The 27,916-nt window shown below is 39.6% G+C and overlaps 1 protein-coding gene across 1 annotated transcript; it reads right to left on the minus strand.

The window, feature by feature from the left end:
* Positions 1-1,446: 1,446 nt before the first annotated feature.
* Positions 1,447-27,669, minus strand: LOC139722587 (uncharacterized). Its single transcript, XM_071633888.1, has 8 exons — positions 27,597-27,669; positions 11,648-11,887; positions 9,389-9,618; positions 8,779-8,988; positions 8,014-8,128; positions 5,950-6,761; positions 2,468-4,933; positions 1,447-1,824 (listed from the first exon to the last, which is right to left on the minus strand). Exons 1-8 carry the CDS (start codon positions 27,667-27,669, stop codon positions 1,612-1,614), a joined length of 4,359 nt encoding a protein of 1,452 aa, XP_071489989.1. The 3' UTR covers positions 1,447-1,611.
* Positions 27,670-27,916: the final 247 nt, after the last annotated feature.

The raw sequence follows: 27,916 nt of genomic DNA on the forward strand, positions 1-27,916 counted from the left end.
AATTTACAAGCATTATAATCACTGCCTTGATTGTCGGTACCTCAACGTAGAGTGTGCAACATTGGCAGTGAGTGGCTCCACTCAAACTCGCGATATGTGGTGCATCCAGGGTGTTGCATACGCAAAACACAACGTTTGTGTGAAGCATTAAAGTTGTTTTTTCATGTGCCCCCCCCCCCCCCCCAAAAAAAAAAAAAAAACCAACAACAACAAACAAACACACACTTTAAATGTCAACATGACACCGTTGAAGAGTGATCTAGAACATTTATATCCCTACACATCTTCAGACAGAGGCTGTGAATACATAAATTTTGCAAGGAGATTTATGACCGGCCATTTTGGTAACCGATACACCAAATTCAATGACATGTTGAGGCCAATAGACCATGACTTTCATGGACATGATATGAATGATAACTATATGATTTTGCGCTGTATTTTCATTTGTACTTTTTTTTTGATGGTTTCTCAGACGAGTGTCTTGATTTGTGATAAAGTCTCCCTTTGACTTAGGACTCATATTTAAAGCTCAGTGTGGTTGATGTGAAGTATACAATAATTATATTTTGTAAGCACTGTCCAAGCCTGTGTTGGAAAAGGAACTATGCATGAAAAGATGGATCCCCGATGAAGTGAGGGATGTGGTGCTATAGTAACAATAATGATAGCAACTATATATGAGACTTGAAATTTTTTATGCACTTACCAAATTATAGGTTTAGAAATTAGTGAAAATCAAGCAATATAGATAAACTCCCGTTATGGAATATAGTAAAGCACACAGTGCACATAAACAGTTGCTTTAAGTTGAACAAACACGTTTCAGTATGTTATTTTCTTGATCTTTTCAAAGTAGAAATACTAATCTTGACGTAAGATAAATATCAGGCCTACGTTGAGGTATCAACGGTAAAATGATGCCGGCTGGTATAATATTAAGATGCAATATACGCACGTGTCTTCGTTTGACATTAACCCGGGACATTAATTTCTTGCGATCAGATGACTGAATATCAACAAATAGAACTAGAGTCAAAGGGAATTCGCCATACACTGACGAAAACTACGTCAAACTACACAAAACCTTTCTTAGTCCCAGTAGTGTTTATATGTCGGTACAGTTTTACACACACACACACACACACACACACACACACACACACAAATACTCCGGCATACTTTTGCGTATACCACTAATGTCTACTCCATGGATACAATGTGTAGTTGCACGTGTATGACGTTCTGCATTAATGCTATCAACATAATTTTTTTTTACTCTGTACTCTATAACACTATTGAGGTAAAAGTTTCAAATCTAGCTTACCGTGCCCTCTTGCACGTGCGTTTCTGAGAGAACTAGTTACTAGTATTGTCAGGAGGTAATAAGTGATGGAACTGATGAGAGATGATAAATGTATAAGAGGCAAAGTTCTACGCTAAAGTGAAACTGAATTTAGCTGATGAAAAATTGCAATACTTAAAGTGGCTCCGTCAAGTATATTAGGGTCTAGATAATGGTAATTCAAGGTGAGTACCAAAAAGCAGTCACTATCTGAGCGAGTCGCAACTGTAACGAGGAGCGTTCGAAAACGAGTGGCGTACATGTATCTAAAAAGTGATGTTCACTATGAATGGACTGTCTGGAATGTGCTTGTCGTTCCACTTGACGGAAATGACGTAGAATCCGGCCAGATTGACTTCATAGACCACCTCGTACAGATCGTCGCCGGTGAAAGTCACGCTCGTCTCGCACACAGTGTGCGGACGCGGTCCGCGAATGAATACCCCCAGGGAGCCCTCTCCAGCGTTGGTCGTCTCAACCTGTCAAATCCAAACGGGGAAAGGGGAAGATGCGATTAAAAAAAAAAAAGAATCTTACAAAAATTGTAAGTGCATGTGAAATATACAAATTATCTGATGGTTTTTAAAATGCAATTCTCTACAATTTACAACTTGACATGTATGCGAAAAAGTAAAATCGGACGTACAAAAAGATAAAGTTGCGTGGAATTCCGTTCCGTAAGGCTTATAAGATTATCAGGAAATTTTAAAGTTTTACATGTACAATTCACAAAACAAAGATATTAGTAAAAACCAGATACATCAGCTAAGATGATGGCATCAACTCCCAAAGTATCCATGTGGTTTAATGCTAAAGTATGGTGTCCCAAATGTATGTTGTGAATTTCTTATTTCACGTCCCATGCTGATCAGGCCCCTACAACTTTACTTCTTGGACCGAGACTAAAATGTCGCGCTATATTCAAAACAGTTTTCAACGTACATCATTATTGGTTTCAATGATAATATACATTGTATTTACAAAGACGCACATTCAAATGAAGGGCCCTAATTATCCCTGGGAGTGAATTGTATTTGGCGAAGACTTAAGACACGTTTGTTTGTTTTTTCATGTAAATTGTACTTTGTTGCGGCAGTTCAGTTGGTACTTCAGTTGACCTACCTGGAAATTGTTTTTGACGCCCACGATCCCTTCATGAATTCCTATCCCCATAGCCTGACAGCAGGATGGCCTCACTGTAGAGAAGTGGCTTTCTATAGAGCTCTGCCCGCCGGAGCTCAAGGGGGTGCCGAGACGAGGCGTATGCCTGCGGCTACTCTTCTTGCTGTTCGTCTCGGCTCCTACCCTCGAGGTAATGCTCGATTTGATGTCGGTCAAGGAAGCCTCCATCTCCTGCTCGAGGGCGTCCAGAGTGGGATGCAGTCTGCCGCCATCCTTGATTATGAGGTCCCCGTTGAGGGCTGGCATGAACTTGCTGAGGAACTCTCTTATGGTGAAGTCGGGATCGTTGTCGAGGCTGGCCAGGAGTTTGCTAACGGGAATGTCCTCATTTCGTAAGGGTTGACTGCTTTCCTGGAGGTTCGAAGCTGTAGAACTCGCAGGCTTAGCTTCGTCTTGTATATCGGCAACATCGTTTCGTCTCTCGTTCCACTCAACGCTCCTTTCGGGCTGACCAGCCGGGGGATTACTTGCCACAAGAGGCTGTTGCTCGACTGACAAAACGTTCCGAATCTCCTGACTCACGCAGGGAGTCCTGTCCGGACTTTGCTCGATTTCGTGCGAACCAATCACGTGATGAAGATGTGATAGGTCGAAGTTGATCGCGGAAAAGCTTGGTCGTCTGTTAGTCGCAGCAATAATCTCCCGATCGTCGAGTAAGTGTTCGACTTTGAGGTCAGGCTTTTCGGAGAGAATGATTTTTCTGGCCGTCTCCGATGCACTTTCTGTTCGTTTTCTTTTAAAGGGGAAACCTTCTTGATGATCTCCGACGAGGAATTTCGTTTCGGTTTCTACTCGTCGTATGTCAGTCTTTGTCACACTCGGAAATTCCTCCTTCAAGAAGACATCATCTAACTCTGATGTATCTACCATAGCCCTGCCAACTGTATAGTCTTTGTTGACCTGGGACCCAGATTTGGTCTTTTCGTCGCTCTGATGGTTAGCTTGGAATGCGCCAGGAGCATTGCTTGAATGTGGCAGCGCGTGAGATGGATCGCGATTAGCAATACTGTAGATATGTCCATTTTCATCCGAGAAACCACTATCAAAAGTTGCTTGCCGCGCTACTGACTTTGACTTAGATCCACGCTTTTGGGTGCCAGTTTGTCTACTGCCTCCAGAGAGTGACTTTTCTAGCGACGGTGTCTTTCCGGGAACTCTCTTCCGTGAAATGACGACCGGCTCGGATTCGTTACTCTTTACAGAAAGTGCAGGGCTAGTTGTCGTGGTTTCTGGAGAGGCTGTTTTGTTGTGCGGGGAGCGATCGAAGGACACCTCCGTTTGTTCCCTGCGTTTCTGCTTGGTAAAGGCACTGCGTCTGCTTATCCATCCAGTTTCCTTCTTGATGTCGTCAGCAGTGCATTGGGTTTGCTTGTTCACCTTCCGGCGACGAGACTGTGCACTCATCTTTGGTGCATGCCTCTGTGGTTTGGGCGCGTGAAGGTACTCATTGGCTTCCATTATGGTGCTAGCCACTATTGACCCCTTTGCTTCGTAACTTTCCACCGGCTTCACGGGTCTAAAGCCTTGTTTTCGAAACTCGAAACCGTTGCCGGGATCATCGGGGCGAAATTCTCGTTTACCTCCATTACCATCTCCTTGTAAACCCTGGTTAGCAGCCCGTGATGTCCTGAGACTGTCATCCAGAGTAGAATAACCTGATTCGTCGCTTGTCTGATCTTTTTCTGGGGACGGTGTCAAGGCACTGCTGGAATTTCCATCTTTAGCGCTTTTAGAAGCATCTACACTAAGTTGTGGCTCGAACTCAATCGTGGTTTGAGGTTCCATTTGCCTGCTGCTCCCATCCCCTTCAACAGACGCGACGTCGAGAAATGTGGGGCTTTGTGTGTCCCTCGAATTATGTTTGCTATCTGAAGAACCAATAGTGGGAACGTCTTTAGCAATATGAGTAGATTCGTTTGATTTTTTACTTTGAAAAGAGTCCTTTTTCATCGATGTCAAACTTGCACTGTCTCTGAGGCGTCTTATACCTGTACGATCCAACGCAGACTTGTTGGAAGATTTAACCCCTTCCGGATCGACAGTTTCGAGCTCCTTTCGGTTAGAGAGCTCGTGCATCACTTTATCCATCAACTGCCTTGAAGTGCGGTCGGCAAACCTGTGGATACCCCCGGCGGGAGTGGTCCTGCCAGATGCGGGCCTCACCACCATTGGGGAGGGAGACGGAGACGCGGAAGCGCTGATTCTTCGGTTTAGTCTGTCGTCACAGACAGACATTGATCCGTAAAGGCTACCCTGATCATAGGTCGTTGAGATGGACGACATGCCGGACAGACCCATGAACGAGAGTCCTGTGGTGGACATACCGGACATGGACGAAATATCAGCGCTGCTTGGATATTGGATTTCCTCCTTACCGCCTGCACCACGAATTGTTCGCTTGATCACCTGTTGTCAACGCAGATTGATAGAGAGATAAAAAGATGGGGAAGAGGGGAGAGATAAATGATGAGATTGTGGAAACAATTACACGTAGATACGGGATATATGCAGTCGGAATATGACTGAATCCAGGGTACCTTTGTTTTTATATGTGACAGCAAAATATATTGAAAAATATTTGTTGCTTTATTGTCTTAAAGACTGTTTTTCCTTATCGAAATGCTCCTTAAAGGAAAAAAAGACACGCTGTAGCTTCAATGTCATTATGCATATTTGCAGTTAAGAATCATTATGATTGGTTGTTTATTAACGATTGTTTATTTTGGGTTCTTTGAATGACGTTTAAAAGCACAGTTCTCCAACTTAGTGTTTATCATTGTTGTTCTACTTGGAATTTCGATGCCAAATTGCGAAGTTTTAGACAGGCATATAACGGCCCCAGAATCATATAAGCATGTCAAATTTTGCGTTGAATGCAACATCGAAGCAACGGGGTCTATGTACATTTCAACTTTTAACATTCAAGACTGAACCCAGCCACGTGACTTAAGGCAAAAGCGTTTCAACATCATATCTTCTGTCTAGAGTCGTATGTACATATTTCCTGCCTCTCCATGTGAAGTATACGAATGGGTTAATTCTTTTGAGATTGATAGGGAATTTGTAGGTGTTCATCTAAAAAGAAATAGGAACAAGAGGCAGTGCATCGATGTTAATCAGATACTTGTGATATTTTATCGGAATTGTAACTTCCTCTTTATTTCTTTGTATAAGTGGTATCTTAAACACGCATTAGTTGTGATGATCTCACACTAAAGACCTCCATTTCAGCTTCCTGAGGTATAGTGTATTACTCTACTACAAACACTGCACAGCTTGACTCACTAGGCCTTGAACATCGAGCAATTTATTGATTGCAACCAGGTCCGTTACCATCTGAGCCACATCGGCGACCTATTGGCATATTTTTATTGTATTCACAAAATCTGTTCCATTATCGTAATCCTACAAACAATTTTTACCTTTCGTCTGGTCCGAACTGTACCAGACTTGTCACCTCCACTTCCCAGGATGGAACTACTCCTGTGACTCATCGAACTGCGGGATGACGATGTACTTGTCAGTAGCGGTCCATGTCGCGAGTTTATGAAGGAAGCCGCTCTCCCGACCCCATACGGGAAGAAGACGTCACTGTCCATGCTTCTCTCCGTACTGCTCATCAGCATGCTGCTGCAGCGGCTGTCGTAGGGCGAGGCAGTTCCACCGCTCTCGTAGGACTCACGCAGAGTGTTGACGTGGGATTGGCGGCAGAAGGATTGTCGCCGCCGAGCGCGGGCTTTCAGATTGGGGAGCGTGTCGGGCTCTGAGTGCAAGGAGGAATCTCTGCTTGATATTGGCGGAGGGCGACCAGCTTCTCGTCCGTCCTGGCCTTCTGTGTCGAGGCTACCCATAAGCTCGGTTCTTTTCTTCTCGTCCCTGAAACACACGATTCGGGAGGGGTGTGCCGGGTCACTTGCTGGATACTGCCTCTCTGCTTGTGACGCTCGCGCAGTGAAGGGGCTGTTGCGCACGTGCTCACCGCCCCACGTGACCGTGATCTCGTGATTCCCGCAGGACCGGGGCACATAGCTGACTTCGTAGTGACCCTCCCGCACGCACTGGTACTCGCACGGGATCACTCCGCCTCCCGGGGAAACATTCGAAGACGAAGAGGCCGCTGTGTCCTCCACCCCCGATGCAGCGCTTTGATTGGATGACTCAGGATCGTCGCGATGAGGTCGGCCGCCCGGCAAGTGGTTGATGATTTTCCGCCGCACACTCTCACCGCAGGGACCTAGATGTGTAACAGAGATAAGGGAAACTCGTTCAGAGCTGAGGAACTCGGACTAGAATAGAAGACAACACCTATCTCGGCTATATTACTTGACATTTCCACTATTGGTCGACCGCCAAATGTTACTGCGTCATTCGTCAGTTTGATCAGGGAGGTGAGACAACCTCCCTGGTTTGATAAAGTGTTGTTCTTGGTCACCAGTAATAGATATACAGTCGGCACCCAGAATCATCCGTGTTCCTATAGATTTGCATATTGACGTCAATGGCTAATTATTTAACAGTGCAGTATTCATAAACTGTTATCTTTCAGATAGAATTATCAAGACTCTGAACATAAACAGGAAAGTCAGTTCATAATGAGTCATAATATGCACCATCGTAATTATTCTCCATTATACTATTATGTGCTTCGTGTGTACCATAATGACAGTCATTATTGCTTGGTTTTAAGCCGGTGACTTCAGAAGTTCAAAGAGCTACGATGAAGCATTTTGTCCAAATCTTTCATCGCTTTCAATGGTACTTGTCGAAATTTAAGTGATGATGATGGCGTAGATAAACAGAATGCAGAATGTCGGTATGATTATTTTCATGATCGTACTTCCGCATTTTCCCACTTTTCTTTTGTAATTATAGAATCTGGTATTTATTATATACAATTGCGTACGTGCGACGCCTGTACACCAGCATGGCAAAGTTGTTTAGTTATTGCAACGTGTCATACCCTCCGTTAAGAAATACAATGATAATAAAAAAGGAATTGTTTCCTTTCAACTTCCCCTGACGCACTGACGTAGATGGAAATGGTTTTGGCCGAAGGGGGCGTGCCACTATCGCGCCTTCATCAGATGCCATGCCAAGATAGCGCGTGTAGGAATCAAAACATGACGTCCAGCGGTGAGGGTAATCTTGGTTAGATTTCAAATTCTTCCAGTCTTCACCCTTCGTTGTTATAACCCGGTTTGTTTTTACTGTAGATCTTATCCAATCACCCACGGCACAATCAAATTTAGACAATAGTGACTGTAATTTTTTTCTACGCATCCCCAAATAAACTTACAAGTAACTTGGCCGTTACACGGTAAGATAGTTTTAGACTCAATAAGCACGATTATAATGTTTTGGTACCGTCAGGGTTACAGTCGAATAAATTTCATTGAAATTGAATGAAACTAAATTGAAGCTCATACAGTGATGAGTATATTATGCACTGTTCCATGACACTCCTACATGACTCAGTAAGCGCTAACCTTTGATATAGATGTGTAAGCTCTTTGTGATGAAACGTGGAGTGTAGACATTGAATTTTGCTCGTTTCCCAACTGTGGCCATCACAAGTCCGCTACCACTTGCTGTGCAGTCAATCTAATACGAGCGGGAGAGAAAAACAGAAGAGACAGGGAATGAAGGAGAGAGTGATGGGGTGGAGATGTACAGAAGGAGACAGATGAAAGAGACAGTAAGAGATTAAGATGGAGACACGGATGAAAAGGGGAGAATGATAAAACAATGAAAAGAGCGCGAAAGTCATTTCAATTTCATTTCTACTTTTATCATTTCGTTTTTCCATGATTAGAGCGCACTTTTATTTACTTAGGACGTATATAAGGAAATGCTTGTACAGAAATACATAACACACACACACACACACACACACACACTCACACACGCACACATACATATTGCGAAAATGGTGCAACTAGGTTACTTCTCAATATAATAGTCCATAATTCATTTCGTAAGGGTTTCTGGAAATCATTGTTACGTTGGCATTTGACGTTAAATCAACTTGTGATAAGATGACAAAATGAGCCAGATATCAAGAGCTCACATAAATTCCAACGAATGCCTGAAAAGCGACAATAATCTGAAGTTTCAATAGACAATCACATCATTACTGGATATAAACTGTTCTCTCAAATAACGCCAAGGTTTTCTTTTCTTTGTGTGATTGATTGCGTGATTCTTTTATGTCATTGGAGAAGGGGAAGGGTACTCTGAGTGTAAAGACCCACCTTATCTGCCTCCATCAGCTTCTTACGCTCCTCGTCGACCACCTCGTCGCTCTGCCGCTGCGACCACGCCCCCTCCCGACTCCAGGGGCTTATACGGTCGATAGGGGTCTCCAGGGGAACGGAGCTGGCGTACTTGATGGATAGCACGTACTGCAGCAGTGTGCTTGCTTTGATGCGTGACGGATCCGCCATGACTTCTGGATCCATTGGCTGAAGGAAACAGAATTACGGAAAAAGACGAGCTACTGATGAAAATGAATGTCAAAGAAGTGACATGAAACTGTATTGTAGTGTAATCAATGAAATTGATATACAATATTTTTACCATCTCCTTCTCCCAGTACATTATCTTCTTGTACTCCTCGGAGTGTTTATGATGTGCAATAATTGAAATCGAAAAAAATGCCATTATGCATGTATGTGTGTGTGTGTGTGTGTGTCGGGTACGCTTGTGGGTGTGCGCGCGTTCTTTGCGTGTGCGTCTTTTCATACAGAGTATGGAGAGACACAATTAAATCCACATATTCATAGAAAGTGACCTGAATAAGTAAATCTTGCGAATGCTTAAAGCTTGCAGTTTTTGACACCAAAATTATCGTGCCGGACTCACCTCCGCTATACCGAGGGTCTTGCGTACCAGAGTCATCCCCAGGCGGCAATTATTGACCTTGTTCTCTGGCTTGAGTAGATCATATCTCGGACACGTGGAAGGGACCACGGCCTCGATTAGGGCACATAGTGTGACCCCGTTGGACCAGCTCTCTTTGAAGTCCTCGACGCCCACTCCCGCCGGTAGCTTGTCTTTGAGCCAGTCGAGGAGCTCCCGCCTCGTCGTTCGATCTGCACAGAGAGAGGGAGAGAAAGATTAAAAAAAAAAACAATGTGTGGAGGTATAAACAGTCATTTAAGTGATTAGATAAGAAATGGTCAGCTGATAATTAGAGGGACACCCAAAAGGACGTTCGTAAATTTATTGAAGATTGAGACTTAACGAGTTGTGTGCTTGTGTACAATTTGTTGCGGCCGCATCTCATCATTGGTATGTTTTACCATTGTAAAATGGTTGGGGGGGGGGGAGGGAGAACAGGACATAACATTTCAGTCAGCTTCATGTACTATGTATGATGGCGTCTGGAAGATCGCTATAACTGAAAAAAAAATTAAATATTAAAAAAAATCGTGTAGACGTAGGGTGATTTTATTTTGTTTTGTTTTATTTGTTTTGCATTATTGTAACTCTTCGTATAGGAAAGATTTCATTGATTGATCTGAAGATAATGTTGTCGTTTTTATAGAAAAAGAAAAGAGAGAAAAATGGAACTATTAAAATATTAATTTGCCCCAGACAATACTTCGATCAATTCAGACCATAATGAATGAAATACGAATCAAACATTTTCATACATTGTCATGATAAATGTCTCCACGAGGGAGCTAAAGATGATAATGAAGTGTGAAGAAAGAACCAGCTCGGCACCCCGAATATTGCTTTTCACCCCTACTCGTTGAAAAATTAAAACATTCGATGTATCATGAAAATGCAACACAGACTTGATTTTTAGTGCAACGTCACAATGCATTTCAGTTGTCAGTGTGAATTTGAATGAACCTTTTCCGTTACCACTTCACCTTTACTTCCCTAACTCAAAGTATAACACCCCCATCAGACTGTTGCATCATCTGCTTCTGGTTCTCTTGTCTCCAAAGTCACTGAAAAATACAATTTACTTTTGCTCTGTATTTATGCACCTTGAGTCCTCTATACAGTGGATATGGCGCATAATACTGTATAATGATAATGGTAAGAATAATGATAATAACAATAATAATGATGATAATGGTGATAATATTATTACTGCTAATAATAATAATAGTGATAATAATAATTATAATAATAATAATTTTATTATTACTATTAGTATCATTATTATTATCATTATTATTATTATTATTATTATTATTATCATCATCATCATCATCATCATCATTATTATTTAACATCCCCTTACCATTGTGTCAGCTGATTAGATGAAGGAGAAATCAAGTCTCTCTATTTTTTTTTTTTTTACTGAATCTCGATCTCATCCTACCCCTTGGGTTCTGACTCATTTCATTGTTATAAATGTATAGATCCTTCACCGGTCACGAAAATAGTTATTTTGGTTGTATAAACCCAGTCTTTAATGTATTTATTGTAATTTTTGGTTTAGTCTGGGTTTTTTTTTTCTCATACCGACTTGTTGGTCCTTCAAAGCTTTTAAAGCATGGGTCACAATGTGTTCATGAAAAACACATCTGGCATTATTACTTTCCCCCACAGGGGGAAATAAAGGTGGAACCGCGAGAAGAAAGAATAGGAGGTAATGTGGGATATTGGGAATGCTTGGACAACAACAACAACCAAATATGTCATAATGCACACAACGCCGAAACACACAACGGTAAAGATGTCCTCGAGGCCAGTTTGTCAGAGCCAAAGCCTTCATACAATATTCATTATCGTGTTCTTGCGATAACATCATTCGTCGCAATTCATGGGCGTTGGTTCGAATTTCACCAGGGTGTTGTGGAGATTGTATGGCCTATTCTTTTCATATCACGTTTCTGTGGTTATCTGTAGGATTGGGTGGTATGCTGGAAGGTTAATTGATGTTTCCTGTTGTTATGTTGCTATTTTTAGTTCTATTTAGCTATACGAAGACTGAACCACGCTATATAAGACCGATCAAAGGCCAGGAAGCAATAAAAGACAAAAAAGAACGAAACTTGTTATGAAAGGGATTGTAAGTTGGTCACTAACCAGTGAAGGATGAAACAGGAAGGAAAGGTGGTGACAATTAAGTAAAACAAGACGTGAAAAGGTACCGACCTGTCTTGAAAGTATTTCGGAGGCGCTCCAGAAGGGACGGTTGGTAGGTAACCGTGTGGTAGTGCTGGTATGTCAGGAGACGACGGGGTTGCTTCCTGGTCGCATGCTCCAAGAGCCATCGGGCAAGCAAAGAGACGGGATTGAACCGAGCGAGGTAACCGATAACTGCAACGACATATGCCACCAACGTCGCCATACCACTTGCAGCATTTTGACCAAGGAACCTCAGGCCTTCCCATACTACAATAAAAACAAGAGTGAACACACACACACACACACACAAAAAAAAAATGATTTAGAAAATGTATAGGCTGGCTGTTCAAAAGCGATGATTAGGATGGCGCCCTATAGGCCTACGCCTCTTTATATTTCATGTTTGATAGGAAAGATTTGTCAACTTGACGACTTTGCTTTGAAACAATGTCTGTACACTTGACATCACTAGTGAATAAGCGAGATGGACAGTAACTCATCATCCATCACCAATAATAGCAAAGACAAGGCCAGTATCGACGACCTAGAACAGCTAGTATACCAATACGTTGCGGCAGGCCAGCCTATAATTAAGCTATAGCTGGTTTCTCATTAATACGCTGCCAAGGTTAAGTAGAGGGAAAGAAAGTACTATGGATTTATACTGAAATGATTATGGGACATTTTTGTTATCAGTCCCAAATGTTGTTGGTATTTGAGATGGTCACTCTTCTCCCGTTTGTATGGGACCAGAACTCGAAATTTGAAGTATAAAACGAAGAGCAACAATGCTCGTGAAAAAGTGATTATTCAGATATCCGATAGCAGGTATTTTTTTACGAATGATTCAGTATAGAGTCGTCAAGGTCTGACGAGAACTAAATTGTTCTCCTAATCTTTCATCATGTTCATATTACATTTACAATAGGACAGAATGAAATTTTTATGACTCTCGTCGAAATATTGCAGAGAATAATGAACTTTGGCACTCTGTGAAGTGAAGGAAGGCAATATTCTTGACATTGATTCAGTAAAAAACTCACCGACCGTGAAGAATGTTTTTAGGGATGGAAACCAGAGATATCACTGACTGTGGTTCATACCCCAGCCAAACACTGCTTACTGTGGAAAGTATGGTAACTAATTTTTACTTGCCTATATCCCAATGGAAACTTATGCCAATCTCTGATGAAACAATAAGTTATGCGATCTACGAGATTTCTGTGCCATTTTACATTTAAAAAACGGTGTTACCCTGGCGATGCATCATTCAACACTGACATCTGATTAGAGTCACATTTGCTATATTTGGTTTTAAAAATGCAATATGGCAATGCATTGCCCAACACGGACGTGTGTTTAGCATATCTACATTTAATTACCGTGGAAATTCATGTTTGCTAAATTTCAAGTTAATAACTGACAAACTTACAAGATTATTTAAAAGAAAAAAAAAAACGAGTAACCGACTGACCATCTGACCGCCCGCCCTGCATTGTACAGGTTGTATCCAGTACTTATACTCCCTTACACATTTTGTGTGTGCGGGGTATATGATATTTTGTAAGCAAGCGCAAATGTCCGTAGGACACTGTATCAGATTATCTCCTTACATTTCCTCTCCTTTTTTTCCACTTTCATTCAAATTTTCTGTGAACCGTTTCGATGATTTTATACAATGCAAGACATTCCCTCGGGCAAATAATACTTCCAAGGTCCAAGCGGATAGATGACTCTGAAATACAGTTAATTGAGAAAAGCGACTGTACCTACTCATATAGCCTACTCATATAGCAGGCAGTAGGCATGGTAGGGGAGATAATTACTACTGCACAGACACAGGCAAAGCAAAGAAAGTCCATATGAGATGATAATATGAATAGGGAATGGTCACGACTGCTATCATATCAAAAAAAAAAAAAAATGAAATAAAAAAATCACGTAAGGTGGTAGATGAGACGCTCTATTCAACCCGGCTTCGAAAGCGTCTCATCTTTCACCGAATACAATATTTATATAATATTGACTGGCCTCGAGGGAGATACCAGAAAATATTGCCCAAACTCAGTGCGGGCAATATTTATCTGGTATCTCCCTCAAGGCCAGTCGATATCATAATCATTACCTACCCCCTAGTTAAATTAGGAAAATATGTGAAAACGGCAATACACTATAATATAGATCAAGTAGTAAAGTAGTAAAGAGTACGGCAGAGTTATGATACAGTAATGGCAATGATTTAGTCTTTCAGGAAAAGCAAATGGTGCAACACGTTGTGCGAGGAAGCAATCTGTTCAAATCATCGACATAGTATTATACAACCATGTGTTAACAGTTGCTTATTGAGCACCTACACACCACACCAATTCGATGGACGTCAGTGGTCTATTGAATAAAGTATAATGAATGCATATGATGCATGGTAAGTCGCATTGACACGAAAAAATCTGGATCTGTACCAGAATCTATTACCAAAAAAGTCCCTTTCTTCGATTCTTGCATAACAGGTCACTGCGACTAAATTCAAACATGACACGAGATACACAATTGCAATGAATCATCAAAATACAAAGGATATGACATAAAGACAAATTTAGATATTGACATTTATATACATAGTATTTAAGCGAAATATGTATTTCACTGCTTTCAAGAACGGATTATTTAACTCCAGGTGAAAATTTTTGGCTGAAGAGATTAAACTTGATAGAATCCTAATTTGTGTGTTATTAATTGGTTCACGGAACGGGTGTGAGTCGATTTCAAACACAAAACTGCAAATGGACGAGGCGCTGAATGCGTTCAACTTAACCCTAATATAGCAGGCGAATCCGCGGCAGTGCGTATCTCGACCTGTTGAAAATAACGATGTGTTTCATATTTTTCTTATCATCGCTTGTGAGCTACTGGCGATGTAAACTATTCGTAGCCGAAACTTTGTGAACACAACAGCATATACCCGGAATCCAAACCAAAACAAAGTAATTACATGTAGCTTAAATATAGCACGAAACAAAACAAATTTAGATGGCAACGTGGCTTTTCTCTACCAAGAAAGCCCCTGAGAAAATTATTCAATAAAAGTTCACTACACTCATATATGAATGCGTGTTGCTGGCGCCGACTCACTCCAGTTGCCATGGTGATATGTGGTTTTCGTTGGCGCGTGCTGTCGACTGAGAGTCTTTGTCAGACGATGCATCTTAGAAAAAAAAAACATAGGGTAGTTTGTTTGTTTGTTAATTTTGCTTTTGTTTTCTTTTGGAAGGGGATGTTCAGTTCTTTACGACGGAAAAAAAAATCAATGACGTGAGCAAAACTCCAATCTCTTTCATTCTTGGAGGGCGCTGATCTCCCTTGTGAGGGAATTTCTTGGAATAGTGAAGGAGAATGACATGACAAGAGTATAGACATTTTACACAAAAACACGAGCATTGGAATACAATGTATGCGGAAGTTTAGGGCGTGATCGTATAGGGCATTGGCCCTAACTCATACTGACAGCTTCTTCTCTGCACAATTACTCATGGAGAGTCAATGAAATGAAGGTAAGGTTTATGTACTTTGCTTTTGTATTTATTTCTATTAATAAAATGTATAATATCATATGTTAAATAAGTAATTATGTTCACTATGGTAGAGGCAGATAAATTTAAATGGCCTGTTGAAAAAACGAAAATAAAACTGTAAGTATCAGTAGTAACTCCATAATCCGTAAATCCTCAGTAATACATTTATATAAAATTGCGACAATGAAGACAATATATATGTGTGTGCATGTGTGTGTGTCTGTGTGTGTATGTGTGTGTGTGTGTTTACACCGTAAAGGGATACGAGTACTATTCTGACTACAGACAGTGGCCAAGAAAGAATCAATGAATAAATAAGATGGATAAACCCTCACATTTATACCAAAGAGCTATATAGAGATAAAAGCAGTCAACTGTTCGCAAAGCGATAATTGTTTGTTTGTTTTTTGTTTCGTTTTGTTGTTTGTCGTTTCTAAGCAGATCAATACACTCTATACATCTCATAAAGTCAAAAAGACTCAAGGCCTATTATCAAATCGATTGTTATCTGTGTCTTGGACTGACGATTGGTCCCACATTTTTTTTTCTGCGTAAAAACTTACACTCTGAATATTAGTATACGTGTACAAGAATAGAAAGATAATAGACTCATTTGCGCGGAAAAGGTTAGATTAATCACCCAGAAGCTGAAGCCTCGCATGCTGACAATCTAAATTGACACAAGCGACTCATAACAAGTCAAGACGAAAACGTAGCAGAAAGCTAGAGATACAGAGATGTAAATGTGAATACATGTTTTCCTCTTCTTTAAGTATTAATGAAATCGCACACAAATCGGCAATACTTCCCGTCTCGATTTGCTATCTTCTTGTACTTCATTTCTAACGACGTGCCTTTATCACGTCGACTGAATAAAGAACAAAATTGTGGATGCAAAACATGTAGGCTCGGTCATCTTAAATATATCCCATCTTCTATCTTTATACACGGTGCGATGCTCGTTGTATTGTCATAGATGTCTGGATTGAAGTCACGATGATATGCCAAAAATAAGACTTCAGTAACGACAGTTCGTGAGGATGAACTGATGCAATAATTATGTGCGCGGCCGTCCTCAAGCAAACAAGAACTTCATTCGAATAATTGTGTTTCATGGACATCTCATTGGCAAAGAGCACGAGTAAACAATCTCTTCCGAGTCTTTTTATTTGTGTGTGTGTGCGTATGTGTGTGTTTTCTTGTGTTTTTCCTGCATTTTGTAGGGCCTATAGCCTGTAATAGTTGTCACTTCATTCTTGGCATATGGCAATATTTGTGTCTCCTTTTACACTTTATCGTTTGCACAGACAGTTTGTATATGCTACAGACGTACGTTAGTATACGCTGTCGAGTGCATCGTCACCTTTGAACACAAGGGACGTCTTTATACCAGCTATACACACATCATGCAACGTTTCTATGGAAACAGGAACGAAATCGTGCTGCAATCATCTTCATCATCACACACACCACAAGATAATTGCTTGCGCACTCGCAAGCGGAACCAAAACACATTGGGCAACAAGTATCGTGGTGACTTGCAGCGAGTTCGCTAGGTCCAGTGGCGTTATTCAAGCTGAGTGAAGGCTGACGGTGTGCATGCTGGCGTCATCCGCATGACATGTGCTAACACGGAGAAAAAGTTACCGTCCGCCAGAATACACAATGAAACAGAAAACAAAACAAAATACTTGTCTAGAGGTATTCATATTGAAAAACGGAGAGAGAAGATAAAGTGAGAGGAAAAACCACATAAGGGTCAAATGCCAGGACATAGATAGGAGAGTACAAAGCAGGAAGAAAGACAGAAGAATCGGGGAGGAAAAGGGAGCAAAAGTGAAGAGTGAAAAAAAGAAAGAAAGAGAAGAAAAGAGAGTTGAAGAGAAGAGAAGAGTGGAGATGAGAGGACAAGATAAGAAAACAGTGAAGAGCCAAGGGGAAAAAACGGCTGGTGGTCTTGTAAATCGATTATTGATTTGATGATTTGCCTGCCATTATATCAAATGCGAAATTAATCAAAGGTGCCTATATTGTCTATATAATATTGTTATTTATGTTTATTACGATTCGTTTCTTATTACGAAAGTTACACGGCCAGATAAGGTTAGCAAGATGGTATGATATCCGAAGAACACACTTTAGTATCCATTATTCACTCTGATGGACTACAAACAGTTCGAAAAACAAAATGAAACAAACAAAACACAAGGGAAGTGCCAAAATGTGTCTTGCCCATTCGCGTAGAAGAAATTAATGTTTTTCTAACTCCCGGAAATTCATTGACCCAGCCTATGACTTTTGACCTTGTGGTGACCGTCAACTTCCGAAGGGACATTTACCAGCCAAGTTTGGTCACAAACGGACAAATGGATCAAAAGTTATGAGCCATAATTGAAACGCGCCGTAAAAACTTAGCATTGGTCCCTTAAAGTAAGTTGACCCCTGTCTGTGACCTTTTACCTTGTGGTGACCTTCAACTCCCCAAAGGACATCTTTCATTCAAGTTTGGTCACAAACGGACAAATGGATCAAAAGTTATGAGCCATAATTGAAACGCGCCGTAAAAACTTGATATTGGGCCCCAAAAGTTCGTTGACCCCTACCTGTGCCCTCTGACCTTGAGGTGACCTTCAACTTCCCAAGGGACATCTACCATCCAAGTTTGGTCACAAACAGACATATACATCAAAATTAGTTATGAGCCATAATCGAAACGCGCGGTAAAAACTTAACATTGGGCTCTAAAGTCATTGACCTCTGCCTGTGACCTTTGACCTTGAGAGGACCTTCATGTTTGGTAAACTGTGTAACTTTTCACAACAACTTTTCCCTTCAAGTTTGATTGAAATTGAAGTCCTCAGTAGAGAGCAAGTCAAGTTTTTGTAGCGTTACGGACCGACGACACGGACGGACAGACACCTCGGGGTCCGGTGGGCTCGACAAAAACAAGTCAAGTTTGTCCCAAAAGAATGCTCTTATAACGTTCTAACAAACAAAAACAAGGTAGTAAACCTAAATTCGTGGCTATATAGTATTTTCTGGTTTCTGTTCACAATTTACGAGACAAGCCAGTAATTATCATATCGCATTCAAATTCATACTGCTGTGTTTTATTCCGAAGGATATGTACAAACTTCAATTCCTCTCTTGTCAAAACATGTGCTCCAAAACCAATATACTACACACAGTATCGCTGATAGCCCTCGACTTCGATGCCGTCTTAATAATTGTCGATATGAATATGTCAGCAGGTCCACATAAAAGTTATTATCATTATTATTATTTTGTTGTTGCTAGGACACATGGTGATGATTCCGATGATAGAGATGACTAGCTTTATGATCATCACAACGAGAATACCACCTACTAAGTTGTATAATGTTATTATCTACAATCTGATACCCATCGCAGTTTGAAAAAGAAAGGCGTCAATTTGTCTTTGTAATGTGATTTATACAGAAAGGCTATGCATGACTACCAAAATAACTATGGCTCCACTCTGTGCACAGGATTCATCGGAGAGTCCTACAAAAATGACTCAAAGCATTTTTGTCGAAGTTGGGAGTAGTATTGAAATAGGGGCCTACTTCGTTCTCTCTATTCTTTCAATGTGCATTTTTTTAAATATTTTTCTTTCCCCTCCCCCCCCCCCTTACTGCTTTTCGCTTTCAAAATGTATTTCCGGCGATCAAATGATTTCCATTTGCCACTTCTGAGAACTTTGTTGGCTCAAAACACATTTATCTACGACGGGCCAAAGTACTGGAATTCACTTCCCAGTAACATTACAACAGCTCAATCTCTGAATTCCTTCACGAATAAATTAAAATCATTTTTATTGAAATTTTACAACATCCAACAGAGTTAGTTTCCCTTTATCATCTCAGTCAAGTCATCATTCTTTTTTACATAAGTCCTAAGTATGTCCCTGTCTGTGTTCTAAATATAACGATGTGTTTTTCTTTTTCTCCTGCATTTTTACCAACATAACTACGTATAAAAAATGTTTTGCATTACATTCAATCCAGCTTGTATTTTATCACTTATTTTACATTATGAAATCTAGATTGCTTGCGTCCACGATGGCACATGCTGTAGTTCCCTCTTTTTTTCTCCCTTTTTTTCCTCTCTTTTTTCCTCTTTTTTTTCTTTCCTTTTCTCTCTTTCTCCTCTTCCCAATCATTTTGATGTCAGTTGACATCAGTTCGTTTATTGTGTTTTATATTGATGTTTTGTGTATTTTCTGAGGGTCCCATATCGTACAAGCTTTGCTTATTAGTGGGACCCTCCACTTCCATCCTCATCCTTAGTTGACTTGCATTATACGCTTTATGTATTTAACAAAGATGTAATCGCATCTACTTTTCATTTTCATAATTTTCTTATGTACCTTTTCAAATTTTGTTCTGTATCACAAATATCCCGTGTATATGCAAATGTACATAATTTCTTTGTTCATTTTGATGGAGGTGAAAATAAAGTTGAAAGTTGAAAGTTGAAAGTTGAAAGAGTTGCCTGAGACAGCTAACGTTAAAATGTTGTCTGAAAATACGTACGGGGTGCTGCTTGGAAACCTTAAAGTGGATGAACCCATCTGCCCGGCAGTGATCAGGAATGGCCGAGGATGATTACAGGACGCCCCATTGATAATTTGATTTTAGGTCAAACGGCTGGCTATAATTCTATTGCCTGACTTCATGGGCCGAGAACCAATTCTTCCCACCTTGTGGACCAGGTCAAATATGCACGGGTGCAAGCAGAAAAAGATCACGTGTATCCGGACTGAAGCAAAAGACAGCGTAGCTTTCGGGAAAGTGAATCAGTGGTAAAGTACACAGTACGGGATTGCGCCCCTGTTAGAATAAGTAATCGCTTGAGGAGAAGGCACCGAATAGAATGGTCAGGACCTGGACTAGAGATAGAGAAATCGCAGTTCACCAGGCATGTCAAATATGTTATCATGGAGTCAACCATAAGCAACACGTGCCAGGCAGAAATGATATCAAACGCCTGGAAGTCAGACTACAATAATTAGCTTTCCGTTATTGCCGTCTTCCATTACAGTGAATTCTTCAAACATGATTAAATCCCTGTTACTTATGCCTGTGATGATCCTATAATGCACAATACACTCCGATGGTAAAGGCGCCAAGTAAAGCACTATTCATGCGAGTGGAGGAGATCGACACGATAACATCTTGAGAGGCTACGTGACGAGATAGGCGTAAATCTCCTGTTACATGCACTGCAAAATACAAAATTGAATGCACTATATATAAGCAATGAACTTTCATATGTGGCAGACTTTTGTCACCAACAATGAAGACGATATCTTGTAAGTTAAAGATGTCAAAAGTACCATCTACTCATTTCATTTCAAAACACAAAACACTTTTAACATACTCGTGTGGGTTTCATGATTTATCAGACGTCTCGGCAAAGGAAAGCAACACTGGTATTTTTTTTTTTTTTTGATTTTGCTGTTCTCTTCAATTTTTCCACGGAAATATATGTTTTATTCTTAAATATTTTGCGTGCCATATACGAGATAATAAGTTGTTTAGTATGCTTGTTCACGCTTTCACGCGAAGCGTGATTAACGTTCTTCGAGCCATTGCCTTACGATGCCACTGACATCCTGCGGAGTGAACGGTTGCCGATGGTAACAACAGATTTCATTAAACCGTCATCCCACACTCGAAGATTAGCTCAACACTAGCGTGCTTTAAAAGGATTTTTATCTTATCAAACAGTTCGAAGCCCACTGGCGCGTAAAAGTGATTCCACCATCCTTTAATTGCAAGGGTGCTGTCTCTGCCAATCTCTTAAGCTGCCATGGTTAAATACGACACTCCCCCAACTTTTTAGATGAATGCCGCCACTGAGATAAAATAAATGATTAAGCAGCTTTACCGAAAAAAAACCCTTTCCTTTTCATCAAATCTGTCGATCATGGTATGGCGGATATACTCGTAAGTTTCCTAGCCATGGTATTCGCTTTAATGCTATGAATTTAAATATATTCCCATAATATGTTATATTATGTTTTATAAAATGGGTTCAAGAATGTAGCCAATTGGAAGCGCTGAAATGAGTCACGTGTGCGTGCATTAATTTTTACTATCATGCACGGCCTTGCAAAAAAGCGTAAAGTCACTGACGTCACAATGTTTACACTAGCAGTGTATGCGCACTTAATCAGTTGTTACAAGTGCGTCGCGCGCTACCATACGCGCTGTCAATCCTGTAAACAACTTCTCGTTCGGGCTGCCAGCCGGCCTTTCTTGTGCACAACAATCATATTTTGGCGTACGTATACGCTTATACGCACAGTACTTAAATGTGCGGGATTTCCGAGTGCGACGTGCGTAAATGTTTGGGACGAACATCCTCGGACGTCTTGACCCACAAAGGTACGTGAAAAACGCTGAAAATGCTGTTAGTTTTCGAATTTTCGACCCATTTTATAAAACAAATGATGCACAGGATTATTTCGTGGCGTTAGTGGAGGCGTATAGTGCACTCGAGGGTATTTACAATTGTGAAACATGCACGAGGCGAAACAACTAACGCACTCTATCCTGTGCATCATTTGTATAACATTGCATTATCAGTATATCTTATATTATGTAATATTATAATGTATTATATAATATTATATTGTATTACATTATATTATATTATATTGTATTATATTATATTATATTATTTTGTATATCATATCACATTATATCAACATTGATACAGTATTATGTTCCTAGATGACACGCTATTCTCCATACCAGTCTCGACATAACGATAATTGTCACGCGCTTGTAACTACAGCACATGGCAAAATAGTGACAATTATTGACCAGCTAGAGTCAAGATAGACAAACAAACATTGGGGGCGCTCTCACCTCTTAACGCATGTCAGTCAAAGTAATATAAGATGAGATTGTTGTGGCGCCCAAAATCGATAAACAAAGTATCTATCGATGCAAAGCACACGCATTATACACATGCAAACACACAATATGATATTATGATTATATATTATTATGATTCGAATGATATTACGTGTATACATACAGTGGCCGCTGAGCATCTGAACGTTTACATATATATACAATGTATGTATATACATTCATATATTCTAGTACATTCATATAGCGCTGATTGATAATCCTTCCATTATGTTTCCCTCAAGGTATATTTTTACTATTTTTTTTTAAATGAATTGAATGATTCCTATCTTTGAAAACGGAGAACAAGCCCTATCCAGGGAGATAAAGAAGGTCTGTCCTTGCACGATTAATACATTGTCCAGACATCCTTTCACGTCCTGTTTTTTTCAACCTCTCTCAATGTCTGTAATGATTCCCGGTGGATAAGCTTGAGATGCTTGGGTAAGAAAAGCCTCTCGATGTGTTTGGATGCGGTCTTAGCGATCAGCCGTTCGCTAATGGATAGCCTCGAAGAAACGAGTAACAGGGGCGAGTCCGTGTAACACAATCCTCTACAGGCAGAGGGTGGTGTTTGGTGTCTTGACGTTCATGTCACAAGAGAGGCGCAGAGCTTGTTCTTATTTTTGTTTCATTTTGTTCCCCTGTTTCCGTTCTTCTTCTTCCTCTTGTTTTAGTTTAGTTTCTTTCGTTATTGTCTGTGAGACAAATGACTTGGATCTAATGCAGAACAATCCACCTTCATCCCTGGGAACGTATCTAGGGTTTAACTTTAACAGATCCAAATGCAACGAACAATAAATTTCCCACTCTATCGTGGATGTAAAGAGCTTGGGTCACAAATCTGCTGATAAAGATGTGCCCAGACTGCAAAAATTACTTCACGAGAGTCGTTTCTGGAAAAAAAAGAAGAAGATGTGATGTTTGCTACAGTAATACATTATGCAATGTAGTATAAAGTGATATGATTTGATATAATATGGAGTGACAAATATAATATAGTATAACATAATATGCTATGATATGATATAATACAATATGATATAATATAATATAATATGATATGATATAATATAATATAATATAATATAATATAATATAATATAATATAATATAATATAATATTGTTATATTATATTATTTCGAGATTATGCTTGCTATCAGTACTCACACGTAATTCAACCGGAAAAATTGAGTAATTGAAAGCATTGTAATATACATCGCAAGTTCCCTATGACCGTGAGAATTGAGGAAAGGGTTGAGAAAGAGGAACTAAGGTAAACATGGCAAATAAGTTATATGACTTAGTAAGTAAGGTATATGACTTAGTAAACCTCGAGACACAAGAGGAGAAAACTTTGGGAGAAACGGATCACAAATCCCGAGAAGCAAGAGAAAAATGCATCGTAATCCAATATGGTACTAAGTACAAATATTGCATAAACAAAGAAATATTGCTTTGAAAATATAATATTCATAGAGAATTTATATTGGAGTACACCAGATTTGAAAGGGTATGTTAAAAGACTTCGCGAAAACGTGAATGAGAGAGTGACTGAGAGATTACTGGTTTTCATTTCAACTGAATCCTTGCAGCCTGCACAAGACTTTTCAGGGAAGCTCGTCGCGTCAGATTGTCAGCACGGATAATGCAGGGGCTTTGTTGACGCACTAGTTCGCAGACAGTTAGACGATGCAAGAACGTTCCTGCTTAGTACAACATTATTGCAATAATTGGTATAGGCTACTGAAAAACATTGGTGCATCACAGAGATTTGTAAATAGATTCAAAATATCACTGCTGAATTATCATTTCGGCATCCATTGGTCAGCTTAATTCCACCTGTCGGTTGATGTGATTACGAAGATATACAAGCTTAAATTGGCTCAGACCATCAGGAAATCCCTAAAGTACAAACGGATATATACTGTGATGACTTAAGATAATTTATAGTCCTTCGAAGCACATGGAATAACAGGCTTTCAGTTCATTATCCCGATGTAAATGCTTCCCATCACTCTCCAATTATAAGGCCTTACTGAGCTATTCCTGTGAGATGCATACGCCTCACAATGGACAATAGAAAGCAGGATGTATACCCATATATTCTTCTTTGCTGTATTGGGTATAAAAAAGGGATGATGTTAAAAAGAATCACGCAGACAGGAGTCTCTTAATGCATAGAATTCTTTTGCAACGCAGGAGCAAGAAGCTCCTTAACCCTCTGTCTGCCACATTCATTTTCTGGCTATGTGTGTCAAATTAGTGCGCATTTAAATCACTGGTATAGAAAGGGTTAATTGGTAGGAGAGTATGCAATCGTATAGCTGCGCAATAGAAGTTAATGTACCTTATTATTTATATTAAACAAACACACACACACACACACACACACACACACACACACACACACACACACACACAACATGAATTCATCGACCAGGCTGTCATGTCAGGTTTTTCTAGGTCTATCCTGTGGGAAGTATTCATCCTGAATTAAAGGACATAATCTCAGACCAGTTTAAAGTTGGTATAAAAAGAAAGAGTGTACCATTTTATCACCACTGCACCGACGGTGAAAATGAAATAAAAATTTAATAAAATTGTAAGAAAGTTATGAAATTTTCTACATCTTAGTTTGCAAAACAGAGTATGCAAACAAGTGAGCTGATGATGTCATCACCTCACAGTTTTTCATTAATCGTGTACAAAATAATGACGAAAACTTTTCTACTAAACAAGTGTAAAAATGTATAACGCGCCATATGACGAGTTGTTAGGCGATGTCATTATTCATATTGACTGTTTAAGAAAAGTTTTTTTAATGAAAATTGGTGAAATTTCACAAGTTTATAACTTCCCTAATTTTTACCTCTATTTAATGAAATTTTCACTGCTGTGCTTTAAGACTTTTACTCTTTCTTTTCCGAAAGACTTTTATTTGGTCCTCTCTTTAAGCATGCTAAACAGACGTACGGTAATGTGCACAAATTGAATGTAATAACATGATGTCATAATGATATTTCGTAGAAAGATGGACACAAGTTTCTATCACGGTGATCTTCATTTTACTTGTGTGTTCAAAATATGTACATTAGCTGCTCCGAAATATTTTCAGAGGCAATACTACTTGAATTGTTTTTGTTGTTTTGATATTTTACACGGTGTTTTAGATATGTTCAAAAGAATATTTAAAACGTAAGGGATCAGAACTATCACTATAGTGGATATGACACTTGTCTAGCAATCAGGAGGTCGTTGGTTCGAGTCCACAAGCTATTTAAATTATAACGAGATATTCAATTGATTTAAGTGTCCCATCCAAGTACCCATAAGTGCAAGAAAGGAATATAAAAGAAACCATTTATATTGCCGCTAGATACACCCTCTGTGTCGAATTCTTACAAAAATATCGTTAAGCTTCAGAATTTTACTTGATTTGATATTCTGATGTTGTCTGTGCATGATTTACTAAGTCTTGTATGTATATTGTTTCATTCACTCTCTAATTCTAATTGTATATAACTTGATTTGTGTGATTCATATGCATGATAATGTTCCGGCCATGTATTTTCATGACGTATAAACCCATGTGAAACAACAAGCATGGCGTCTTTGGAAAGCAGTTTTTGTACAAAATAATGAATCGACTAACACTGCGAGATAATATAAAAAGCGAGCAATTTGTATGAATGAATGAATAAATAAATAAATAAAATAAATGGATAAACCGAGTATTATACGCATATCACTATCTTGGCTATTACTGTAATACTAAAACGCTGAACGATCCGTGTTTATTCACGTCGATGTAGGGCAATTTGTCAATTAGTTGCAGTAAATGAACCTTACGTCTCAGAGCGTGCTTTTCCAAGTAACCTTGGCAATCGTTATCCTCAGAAAGCAATTAGCAAAACGGATATATTACGGGGTCCTACGAGGGGAGATTTACGTATGCCTTGAGGATAGCGGATGTCTGTCGGACGGGTTCAGAACACTCGCGTGGTCTATGATTGATAAAGGTTGAGGAACCTGACGCATGGGAAATTTAAAAAGTAATTGTGGTTGTTCGTATTTGCTGTCACTCTCTGAAAATAAGATCGTGAATAGGATCCAGAGTGACAGCAAAACTACACTCCCTCTCGGCAAAACAATCCTCTTCATTCTTTATAGGGACAGAAGTTCATGTTCGAACAACATCCTACAAACTAATCAAACTTGAGGCGCAAAAGCAACAACAACAACAGCTAATGTCGCTGACTCATCGAAAGCCAAGGTAGGTTTACCATCTACGCTTGACAAAACGTTACAGTGTGTAGAACGGAGCCAAAAACTGATAATGTAAAGGAGGCCCGGAAAACGCCAAACAATCAGGACTTCGGAGTTGCGATAGTTAATACAAGCACTATAATGATTATAAACTCAACAACAACCACCACCGCCACCACCACCACCACCACAACAACAACAACAACAACAGCAACTACAACAACAACAACAATATATATATATATATATATATATATATATATATATATATATTATAATAATAATGATTTCATTTATATGGCGCTTCATACTGGCGTTTCTAAGCGCACTGGTGCTATTCATACAAAAAGACTAGAAAACACAATAACACTAACAAAACCAGCATATTAACAGTAATAAAAGAAGAAGAAAAAAAAATCATGATTATGATACAGTGATACAATAATGAATAAATGACTGTGTGCGCCTCTAGGAAAAAAAAACAATTACAACTGATTAAACAGGTGAGTTTTGAGAAGAATTCTAAATGATTCAATAGATGAGACATTCTGAGTATAAAGAGGGAGTTTATTCTAAAGGGTGGGGGCAATGGAAGAGAAGGATCGGTCACCATAACGGGTTTTTGTTCGTGGGCCATGAAGTAATTGGAGAGAGGAAGATGAACGGAGGGGTCTGGCAGAAGAGGAGGAGCGAAGAGAGACTAGGTTTTGAAGATATGTGGTTGCAAGATTACGTATGATTTTGTACGTCAGAAGTAGGATCTTGAAAGTAATACGGGAACGGACCGGTAGCCAATGGAGTGAGCGGAGAACAGGAGATATATATATATATAATTATATATATATATATATATATATATATATATATATATATATATATATATATATATATCGCGATAGTGTTAAATAAATTTCCTCTTGACGACACTATTTGGACAAAGTGCCCTGAACCATATTCAACGTGTACACCGCAATAAAAACGATTCTCTGTTTACAATGGGAAAAATTTTCCATGCAATCACCTCTGTCCTTGGGTAGCTGGTTGGTGCTTACGCTGATGCATATATAGCTTTCCTTTCCACACGGAAATGTTAAGTGAGCAATAATCACGATTTTGTGATACGGTGTGCCAATAACATAATCATGATAGTTCAAATAAGGAGAAAAGGGGATGGGATGGGGATATCAACTGACCTTTGATCCGGATGTCGATGGATGGAGGTGTGCGATGATACTGTCTTTTCCGCTTTGGTTTTCCTGTCCCCATCTCACCGTTGTGACAGTATTGCTATACTCCAAGAAGCTGCAACAAACCAAAAAAAAAAAAAACCCAAAAAACAGAGCATAATAATTCACAGAAAAGCAAATCAAATAACGGCGAACGTGCAGAATAAAGATCTTATCGTAATGAAGGAAACGTTTTTTTTTTACCTTGCCAAGAACTATATTCATTTGCTTGTTGCATTTTTTCCATCTGAGAGGATGGATGGATAGCCCATATTCAGCTGCACTAG

The sequence above is a fragment of the Diadema antillarum genome, unplaced genomic scaffold (assembly GCF_040938485.1).
Source record: "Diadema antillarum isolate AM-2024a unplaced genomic scaffold, OU_Dant_1.0 scf00000167, whole genome shotgun sequence".
Taxonomy (NCBI): Eukaryota; Metazoa; Echinodermata; class Echinoidea; order Diadematoida; family Diadematidae; genus Diadema; species Diadema antillarum.